Source organism: Phodopus roborovskii, unplaced genomic scaffold (genome assembly GCF_943737965.1).
Source record: "Phodopus roborovskii unplaced genomic scaffold, PHOROB, whole genome shotgun sequence".
NCBI lineage: Eukaryota > Metazoa > Chordata > Mammalia > Rodentia > Cricetidae > Phodopus > Phodopus roborovskii.
Window position 1 is genome coordinate 31931443 of NW_026126469.1, and position 11169 is coordinate 31942611.

At 39.8% G+C, this 11169-nt stretch overlaps 2 protein-coding genes across 2 annotated transcripts; both read left to right on the forward strand.

Moving 5' to 3' along the window:
- The first annotated feature begins 1622 nt into the window (after positions 1-1622).
- On the forward strand, positions 1623-3322 carry LOC127226857 (resistin-like gamma). The gene is made up of 4 exons (XM_051190971.1): positions 1623-1696; positions 1864-2012; positions 2473-2553; positions 3048-3322. The coding sequence occupies exons 2-4, from the start codon at positions 1877-1879 to the stop codon at positions 3173-3175; spliced, it is 345 nt and encodes a 114-aa protein (XP_051046928.1). The 5' UTR covers positions 1623-1696; positions 1864-1876; the 3' UTR covers positions 3176-3322.
- A 4385-nt stretch (positions 3323-7707) lies between these two features.
- LOC127227234 (resistin-like gamma) lies at positions 7708-9456 on the forward strand. Its single transcript, XM_051191569.1, has 4 exons — positions 7708-7796; positions 7952-8103; positions 8557-8637; positions 9180-9456. Exons 2-4 carry the CDS (start codon positions 7977-7979, stop codon positions 9305-9307), a joined length of 336 nt encoding a protein of 111 aa, XP_051047526.1. The 5' UTR covers positions 7708-7796; positions 7952-7976; the 3' UTR covers positions 9308-9456.
- The last annotated feature ends 1713 nt before the right edge of the window (positions 9457-11169 follow it).

Consider the following 11169-nt stretch of genomic DNA (forward strand, 5'->3'; position numbering starts at 1 on the left):
CCTGACTTGGGCTTTAAAGACATTCAAGAAGCCACAAGCAAAATATTTGGCCTTTAATCAGTTTCCCCCCTAGGGATTTATGATTTTTTTGTGATGTAAACAGAACTCATCATTTGCTTTTTACTTTCCTCATCTCCTCTTGAATGATTTAACATGTTTATAAACTCAGTTTATTTGTAGATCTAGAATCAGGTAGTTCTGATAATGCCTTTCCAAATTCTCATCGACCCCATCCCAACAATGGACATAGAAAATTACAAAAATGCCCTATAATAATATTCTGGTTTCTTACAAATCAATTGTTTTTGTTTTTAGTTTAGTGTTTTTAACTCCCCATGAACACAGTCCTATTTTACCATCACTTCCATAACCCTTAATGTGTTTGTTTATCTTTCTATTTTTTTCTTTATTACCCTTTTCTGTGAATTTCAAGTGTTTGAATACCATTAAGGGCTCATTAGCACAAAACTAACTTGAACACACTTTCTCTTCCATCCTGCCAGGTGTAAGAACTGGGCAAGCCCATTTCTCCATGTCATCCTCTTTTATCAAATTTACCCCCCAAACTGGAGGCTATTGCAGAACACAAAAGCCATATATTACTTTCCCTGTGTAATGTCTCCGTTGCACAAGAAATTTCCCACTGACTAGTCATGTTGACAGTAGATGTACTTTCCATTACACATAGCAGTGCTTTGGCAACTTCACTACAGCTTATCAATACTCTTCTCTTACTTGTTATTCTCAAGGACCATAAATTTGCTCTGGAACTTTAGCCTATCTCATAGCACCTCTGAATTCACACAGCAGACCCCACTTATTGAGCAGGTGTGTTACTCTATAATACTTAGAGGAAAATAGACACACTTGGATATTTCCTACAGACACATAACCCAGAATTTCCCTCTGGGAAGAAAGCTCATCCTTGCTTGAATGTTTTATCACCCATAGCAAAGTCCCTTCCTATTGCTGATGAAGCAAGAGACATGTTTACACTATGTGGGAAAAGGTCTCAGCACCCATGGTAGAGGCATGGACAGTTTCCTGACAGTTTGGTTCTTTCTTGTCCATATTCTGGTGCCAAGTGTGTTTTGTGAGACTTCTTTTAATGATATAGAGCAATCTCTCTCTCTCTCCTGTCTCTTTCACTCACTCTCTCCCTCTCTTTCACTTGCTCTCTCTGTCTCTCTATGGTGTGTGTGTGTGTGTGTGTGTGTGTGTGCGCGCGTGCGCATTAATTTCAGTTGTTTGTACAACTTGAATGCAGTGCCATCATGATGAAAAGCTCACACCAGAATTTACTGCAATTCTTTGACTCTGCATCTACAGAGCTTTCTCCTAGGTTTCCAGGAAGCTCCACGGGGCCAAGATTTACCACTTGGCAATTCAGTAGGTCAGAATCAACAACTAATTCTCCTCCCATAACTTTGTTTTGTGGGTTAATCTTGTAAGTTTCAGCTTTTCCAGACAAGTGAAGAGTGTTTAGTTGCCCACTATCATAAACCTCAATCTTCTACTTTAGCCAAGTGTCTTAACTCACATAAAATTGCTTTGCAAGACACCAGGCTGTCAATCATACTGAAAGCTTCCAAGTCACTGGGATGTGCTTGTATATATTAAGGGTGGCCAGTCAGCAATCCACAGTGTGTTAAAGCATCTCAGCTGGTCAGGCCCTGGAACTATTCCTGAGCTTCTGGTAAGTCAGTCAGCTCTGTGGGAACCCTCTCTGCTTCTCTAAATGACCATTACAGTTACAAGCTTGGCACTTCTGATGCTACTGTCCTACTATATCCAGAATATTTCTTCCCCTCACAGCCATGTCAGAGCTCAGTGATATTATCTTCTTTGCCTTTTTTCTTCCAGCCCTAGGATATTGATGTTCAACAGGATGAAGACTACCACTTGCTCTCTTCTCATCATCATCTCCCTTCTTCAACTGATGGTCACAGTGAATACTGAGGACAGCTTAGTCTCTTTCCTGCAGAAGCTCAAGCAACTTCTCAATCATCATGGTATAAGATTAATAGGAGAACTATAGCCTAATTCTTGATTATGCTGACTATTCATAAAACCTAAAAGCCCTGTATTCCACACTAAGACCTCAGCCTCTGTTCAGCCCACTTCATCCCTGCCTTCCTGACTAGGGCTTTCTTCAGTACTCTACCCTTTGGAACTCACAGACAAGAACTCAGTGTTCTTGATGACGATGAGGTTGAGGAAAACGAGGCTAGGTCCTGTAATTTATGAACACACTGTGACACAGGTGTAATATTAAGTTTTTACTTAGTCCTTTTAATTTTCACAGTCAATTTATATGGTAAGTATGCTTTTCTTTTCACAAATGAGGAAACTAAATCTTTAAATTTTGTGAGTATACTACTATAGAAACAGTGACACTCCAAAGATAGAGGAGGATTTTAAAGAGAATTTTGAGAATACTCATGGCAATATGTTTTTTTTCCTTTTATTCAGATGTCAGTCACTCCCCTGTGACTAATACTCTCTCCTGCACTAGTGTCAAGGCTATGGGCACTCTAGCATCCTGTCCTACTGGTGAGTAAAAACTCAAGGAGAATTTGTGAATAATCTGTCCCTTTGTCCACCCTATCATTTCCTTAATATCACCTTCTTTTTACTCAGATGTGAATTGCTATGGAGGTGATTCATAGTCCCAGGTGCCTAGACATCCCATCCTGGTTTTCCGTTAGTTTAAGGATGTTCTTCTAGTCACTTGTTCCTTCATGCCCACATATGATGTTCTACCTGGGCTTCAATTGTGTGGTTATAAATATGACCTTCTTTTCTTTCCCATTCTTTCCTTGTAGTAGAGGAACCAGAACAGAGGGGAATTAGACATCAAATGAAAGACAGTGAAACTCCAAGTATTTTAAATGAATTTTTTTCTTGAGGATAACTCTAAAAATGGATTTAGTTTTATGCCCCACAAAATGTACATTATGCATGAGCTTCCTAGGGAGAATAGTTAGAGATTCTCCACATCTTATGGTCCTAGGACTCTGATGTCTTTCTCTCATACAACAATGCAGGAATGACTGTTACTGGTTGTTCTTGTGGCTTTGCTTGTGGATCTTGGAATGTCCAGAATGAAAATGTTTGCCACTGCCTATGCCCAATCATTGACTGGACTGCTGCCCGCTGCTGCAAACTGGCCTGAAAATGAGGACCTTAAAATCCAGTTTTGAAATGATGATTATAAAGAAATTGTCATCCCACCCCGGAAATCTGATTCACTGTGCCTGTGGTGAATTCATATTACACAGTAACCCTGCTTTTTAAGCAATAAAGGCAGATTTGTACTCATCTTTCTTTGTGTCTTCAATGTTATTAACCCGGGTTTGTGGTGTCTGTTGCAAGACAACAGTTTTACTACCTCAATGGTTACATCTCCCTGTATTTGAGATGGGTGATCAAGAAAGATTTGAAATGAATGGGAACTCTCCTATTCTTCCATTTTATTAAAAGGTAAAGGATATTGGATGGTAATCAATACAAACAAACGGAATAGCATGCTTTTGTGGAACAGACACCTGCAGCATGAGATTTGGAAGACTGCAAATTGTAGGCAGACAGGGGAAATTTATAATTACTGTGTTCTAGCTTTTCAGCATGTATGTATACCCCTTATCACCTGTCTCACAGATGTCAAAATAAAACCATGATCCTCACCTATCACTGAGAATTACAATACTGCATCTTAGTGGGGCATTAGAAATGTACAGAATTCCAAAGCAAAAAACAACTTATAATATTGATGACAATGCTAAGAAAGTAAGCAAGTGATTTGTGTATTAAGTGTTCTGTAAGTTTGGAGGCTTCCAATTGTGAGCCTTCACAGGCAGATATAATTCTTTTGTCAACTTTAGACTACCAAGATAATTTTAAGTAATAAATAGTAGTGTGATTGTTTATAATTTAAAATGAATTACATTGAATAACAATGAAATTCATTTTCCATCTTTTATTTATGACAGTAGGTCCATCAAAGCTAAAAGCCACAATGAACACACCTTTTATACTTAAAACTCACATAAAACATGCAGACAGGGTAGTTATGTAGTAATCCAAGTTTTGAGGAGGCATAGATGGGTGAATTCTTTGAACTCACTGCCTAGCCATAATAAATGAATTGGTAAGCTTTAGTCGTAGTGAGAGGACAAAGTGAACAGAACCTGAGGACAATTTCAAGATTACTTCTGACGTTGTTGACATATGTAGATGAACATACACGGAGAGACAGAGGTGACAGAGAGAGAGAGAGAGAGAGAGAGAGAGAGAGAGAGAGAGAGAGAGAGGAGATTGGGATTAAGTTGAGAATACAAATATAGAATGAGCATTTTCCTTCAGGGTAAGTTAAATTTTTGAAGAAGAGTTCAAGATGGAACAGCTTCCTTTGCATGAGCTAAGGACACATGAGATGCTTTAAAGTTATTTATGTTTTATTACATGATATTTATATTAATGTAAGACCTTAGGGATAAATAATAAAGGAACAGTTAGAACAATGATATTTATACATAAAGTTGACATGGGGAAATTGTCCTAGTTGGGTTGTGTCAATCAACACAGTTATATTCAGGTGGAGCTGTGGCTCTCCCTTTGAATGGGGATTCCTTACTGCTTAAATGATAATGTATTCAACTTACTTAAACCTTGTGCAGTCCAAGCTCTTTAGCCACATTTGATTTGACATTAGTTATTCAGTTCTTAATTGCCTGTATTGAACTCCTGGTCTAATGGCAGGCTTAGAACTTGACCTGTAATTTTAAAAAAATAAATAAAAATCTTTCCAAAAGCAAGCATTGTCATCACCCACCAGTTATTCTGTATTTTGAACACTTGTTGCTCAGTCCTCACATCACAGTACTAGGCTTCCAGGCCACACTTCACAAAGAAGTCAGGCTCTATGCCAACAAACATATGCTTACATATAACATATCAATTTTTGATGAAATAGTGGATGAGAAATGAGAAAGTGAACCAAAAATGTAGCTGTCTGGAATAGGGAATTAAGACATTATGGAGGCTTGTGCCAAACTTGGTGTCAACAGGGAATGCTGGGATCATATCCCAGGTGTCTCAGTTCACATCAGCCATCATCAATAAGGAAAGGAAAAGGTAAGTCTTGAGAGCGAAGCCAGCTCCTAGAGACTAATGCCGGTGCACAATATCCAGGTTGGTGCAAGTGAGAGTAGAAAATGGCCATTCTGTTTGATAACACTGCCATAAAACTTCATGACTGGCTTTTTGTAGGGTTTAGCATGCAAAAAACAGAATAATAATTATGGAGTCTGACTGCAGAGGAATATGTCTGTGTGTATAATACCCATAATGAGTATGTTAAAGATATATATGAAAATATGAGCATTTGTCAGAATTCATTTTCTTAACTCCTGAAGGTTCCTGCTAGTTTTATAATAAATATCAATTACCTAGAGGAGAGAAGGGATTCAACATCCATCACCATACACTTGCTTTAGAAAAAATTTTGTTAGGACAATAAGCTGAGGCTGAGTAACCTTTTGGTCTCAAGCAGTCTTGCATCTAAACTGGCTGTTTATTTATATATTTTTGGTATTGCATAAAAATATTTTACAGTTTATGTAACTTCCTTCTGTTATGGTCAATACCCAAATGAAATGAAAAATGTACTAACTGAAATGGATAACAAACATGTTTGAATCCACTTCATGTATTTCATTTAGCTGCAGAGAAATTACACACTTTCATACAAAGGAGAATGCAGTGGAATGGAAAGACCTTGGTTCCAGTACCAGCTCCCAGTCTACAAGATGCTCATCTGTCACCTTAGGTAAGCCCAGTTTTCGCCTCAGTCTTGGTTTAGTAATTGTTTTGGGGTGGTATCAAATTAGATCAGGTCCAAGGACTTTTCAAGCTATAATGCTCTGATGTTGATGCCAGGCTGAAATCTGAAACACAGAGACAGCTTAGGATACTGCAAGCGAAGTTAATGCCTATTTCTGTGGGAGTTTGGATGCCATGATGTCAGCAGAAGCATGAATGCTGAAGCCTGGAATAGGACTAGAGGTAATTCACGTTGCATTATGACAAGGACTAGATACACTTTTCCCATGTTCAGATAATTGAGTGACCATTGATTCAATGTGTATGCATTAAGTTGTTTGAAAGTTCTAATCTGTCCTAATGTTGAGGCTATGACATTCTTATTTTTTACTGTTTGTTTATAGTGATAGCATGAAAACATATTTAAAATGTTTTATAATTTCTCTTTCTTTCATGTTTATTACATTTAATATATTCAGTTGAGAGACCCAGTCCCCCAAAGAGTTCCAGGTCTTAGCAAACCTACAGCAGTAATTCACAACACAGCACAGAGTCAGAGTTCAGGCCCCCTGAGTCAGTGGGATATGGATGTCCCCGACCTTGGCCCTAGTTCAAGAAAAACTGCAAACATCCCTTCCCAGGAAAAGGGTCAATTAGGCACAAGACTTACAAACTGCTCATGTCCTTTTGCTGACATAAGATAAAAACTGTATAACTTCCTTAAATCCCCAAGTAGCCAGTTTACTCAGATACCACTACCCTGAGTTTATCCAGTCCCAAGCCTGAATCATGAACCTTTAACTTTCCTTGACTCCCTTTGCCTTCCTCTGTAAAAGTCTCAACTCCCTATCACCCAGGATCTCTCCTACTCTATGGCAGCATCAGACTGACTAAGAGGCCGTAGTTAACTCTTAAGAAAGACTTACATATGCCAAGGACTTGGTACACTCTTCCCATGTCCAGAAAACTGAGTTTCCATTGATTCAATGTGTATGTATTAAGTTGCTTTTAACATCCAATCTGTCCTAATGTTGAGGCTATGGCATGGTTATTACTCAATTTTCATTGTCATGTTTATAGTCATGTTTATCATGATAGGATGAAAAACATATTGGAATGTGTTTTATAATTTCTTTCATGTATATTACATTTCACATATTGAATATCTACACTCATATATAATTTCCCAAGTTGCATTGGCTCATGTATTATTGCCAGCGTCTACAGTTAACGTACTGGGCCATTGAGGCGCAGAAGCTATCACTTGTTCTCAAGTGCTTCACAAGGAGGCAGGAGTTTCGGTGGTACAGCAATCATTAAAAAATGAATTTTATTCTCTATGCACAAGTATTTAAAAGACAGTTTGAAATGTATGATTTCCATTGGATAAAAGAATAACAACAGCTTCCTTTTGGGGCCTATGATCTTCCCAGTTGCAGGTTTTCACCCTGGCTTACAGGGAAAGATATAAAAGATATGAACTCTCTCCTGTGGTATTGGTGGGTTCAACTTACTATGCAAGCAACAACCTGCCTAGCATTCAGTACGCTAGCAAGTAGATTCCATAGCCTAATAGGATTATTCATGACAACTTTTCTCAAGCAGCCTGTGTAACATATTCCCACACTAGCAATAAGAAGAGAGCTTCCATCTTAACCTAAGCTTTACTTGTTTATGCCCTGAACCAAAGCTTGTGGAGTCTTCAGCAAAGGTTAGTACCACCTTGTTCTTTTGCAACAATAGCAATGTAGAATGTTTACTTCCTCAGTCTCATGAACCTCACCTCTTTTACTTAAGCCAAGTGTCTTAATTCACAGGAAATTGTTATACAAGACATCCGAGCTGTCAAAATGTACTGAAAGCATTTACCTAATTGGTGTCTATTTGTATATATTAAGGGTGGCCAGTCAGCAATCTACGGTGTGTTAAAGCATCTCAGCTGGTCAGGCCCTGGAACTGCTCCTGAGCTTCTGGTGAGTCAGTCAGCCTTCTCTGCTTCTCTAAATGGCTAATACAGTTACAGGCTGGCTACTTCTGCTGCTCCCTCCCTACTCTCTCCAGAATATTTATCTCCCTCACAGCCATGCCAGAGCTCAGTGATCTCATGTTCTTTTCCATTTTCTTCCAGCTCCAGGACACTGACTTTCAACAGGATGAAGACTACAACTTGTTGCCTTCTCATCTTTCTCTGCCTTCTCCAGCTGATGGTCCCAATGAATACTGAGAAGACCTTAGACTCTCTACTGGAGGAAAAAATCAAGAAACTTACCAGCTGTGAAGGTATGGGATGAGTAGGAGACAGCATAGCTTAATCTTTGCTCGTGCTGATTGTTCATATCCCACTCTGAGACCTCAGCCTCTGTTCAGCCCACTTCATCCCTGCCTTCCTAACCAGGGTTTTCTTCAGTACACTACCCTCAGAACTCTTAGACAAGAACTCAGTGTTCTTGATGAGGATGAAGAGAAGAAGAATAGGTCCTGTAATTTATGAACGCATTATGGAAAAGGTGTAATATTAAGCTTTTAGTTAGTTCATTTAATTTTCACAGCCACTTTATGAGGTAAGTATTCTTTACTTTTTTACTACTCACTCTTCACAAATGAAGAAAGTAAATCTTAAAAGTTAGCGAGTGGGTTACTTTTGGAAACAGTGACTCGCCCAAGATAGAAGAGGACTTAAACAGGAATTGTGAGAAAAGTCATGGGCAACATCACTTTCTCCCTCTTACTCAGATGGCTGTTTCTCCACTGTGACTAAGGCTCTCTCCTGCACTAGTATCAAGGCCTCAGGCAGACTAGCCTCCTGTCCTCCTGGTGAGTAACTCCTCAAGGAGAATTTGTGAATTGTCCCTGTGTCTACCTCTGCCATCCCTTCTCCTAACTCAGGGTTGTATTGCTATGGAGTTAAGTGACGGTCCCAGACACCTAGAAATCTCTTCCTAGTTTTCAGTTACCTTAAGGATGCTAGTGAGGGACTTGGGATTTTGCTCTTCTTGTCACTTCTTCCTTTATGTCCCTCATGCCAGCCTTTCCTGTTCCTTAACTGTGCAGTCACAGACAATTGATATCACAATCTTCTTTCATTTCATAATCTGTTCCTTATGTTGGTGAGCAGGGGGCAGGAGCATGGGTGAAATTGCTATTTTTTGAAAGAGGGAAACTCCAACTTCCAAGTCCTTCAGTTTAAGTCCTTTTTGCATTTCTTCTGCTTAAAGAGAATTCTGAAATTCAGATAGCTTTATTCCCTGCAAAACCTAGATCTCCCCACACACCTCCCAAGAAGAAAGGACAGTTAGGGACCTTCCATTTCTTGCAATCTAAAGGTCCTGATGTCCGTGTCTCACATGACTATGCAGGGACGGCTGTCACTGGTTGTGCTTGTGGCTATGGCTGTGGATCATGGGATATCCAGAATGGAAATACTTGCCACTGTCAGTGTGCAGTCATCGACTGGGTCAGCGCCCGCTGCTGCCAACTGTCCTGAGAATGAGGAGGCTGAGAACCCATTTTGGAAATGATGACTATAATGAAACCGCAATCCCAACTTAGCAACCTGGTTCATGTCCCCTTGATGCATTCATATTACCCAGTAATCCTGCTTCTTGAAAAATAAAGAGAAATTTCACCTGCTTATATTATGTTTCTAATGTTATTACTCCTAACATGGGAAATCTCTTGGCAGAAAACATGTTCAGTACCTTAGATTGCATCCCAGTATGGCATGTGAGATGTGCGGTTAGGAAAGATATGGGAAGAATGGGAAACAGACTGATCCTTTACTTCTCCTGTTCCCTCATTATTTAACAGAAAGTATGGAGTACATTGCTTGGCATGAAATATAGCAAAATGAATATCATGCTGTTAATGGAGCTCACCAACTAGGACACAAACTCCAACCCATGTGCAGGAAAACTTTGCAAGGCGTAGGCAGGCAAGAGGAAAATGAAAAGAATTAATTTAGAACCTTTTAGCACACACATGTACTCTTCTTTCTTACTCTAGTACTAAAGAGGGCATTCATCAGGGTGACTTCCTTCCCTGTTATTCTTCTTTTGGATAACAAAATAAAACCACATCTCTCACATGTCATTGAGCCTTACTACACTTCATTTTCCTGGGTGTAAAAGCTTAGAGAATTCTGGGTAAAAAAAAAATACAGAATCCTAAACAGAAAATAAGTGTTAAGTAAGTGAGTAACCCAAAGGCTTGGAAGTGACAGTGGTTTAAGTTGATGGACTTGAACTTTTGACCTGAATGATCTTGAATGAGTTAGATTACCAAAAATGATTTTTTTCTTTTTTATTTATTCATCTCTAATACATTACATCCTGATCACAGTTTCCCCTACCTCCTCCTATCCTCTCAGCACCTTTACCTCTCCTCTTCCCCTGATCTAGTCCTCTTTCAATTCCCTTCAGAAAAGGGCAGGCCTCCAAGGGATATCAACCAAACATGGTATACCAAGTTACAATAAGACCAGTCACACACCCTCATATTGATGAGACAACCCAGTAGGAGGAAAAGGGCCCCAAGAGCAGGCAAAAGAACAAGAGAGAGCCCTCATTTTCACAAGACCACCAAGCTTCACAACAATAACATATAAGCAGAGGACCCAGGACACACCCATGCAGACATCCTGATTGTTGGTTCAGATTTGTGAGCCCCTCTTAGTTGATTTTGTGGGTTTTCTTGTGGTGTCCTTAACCTCTATAGCTCCTTCCTCCCCTTATTCTGCAGGGTTAACCAAGCTCCAGCTAATATTTAGCTATGGGTCCCTGCATCTGCTCCCATCTGTTGATAGATGAAGCCTCTCTGATGACAATTATGCTAGGCTCTGTTATCATTAGTAATCTTTCATTAACTTTTATTTTCTGGTCCTGTTTGGCTCTATCTTAGATCTTTGGGCTAACCACTCTGGTTTGTGGCCCTCCAGGCATGGGCTCCTCTCATGTCATGGATCTCAAGTTGGACCAGTCATTCACTGGCCACTCCTACAGTTTCTGTGCCACTTCTACCCCAGCACATCTTCCAGGCAGGACTAATTGCAGGTCAAAAGTTGTGCCTGTCTTAGTGTCCCAATCTCTCCACTGGTAGCCTTGCCTGGTTACAGAAGGTGACCTGTTCAGGCTACATATCCACCATTACTGGGAGACTTTGTTAGACTCAACCTTGTAGATTCCTGGCAGTTTTCATTGCACTAGGTTTCCACCTCATCCCTAAAATGTCCCCCAATCCCAGTTGTCTCTCCCAGTGCTCTCTCCCCACACATCCCCCATTAGATCCCACCTGTCCCCATACCCACAAACTACCCAGTCCACCAGTGAAGTCTGTTAAATTTCTCCTTCC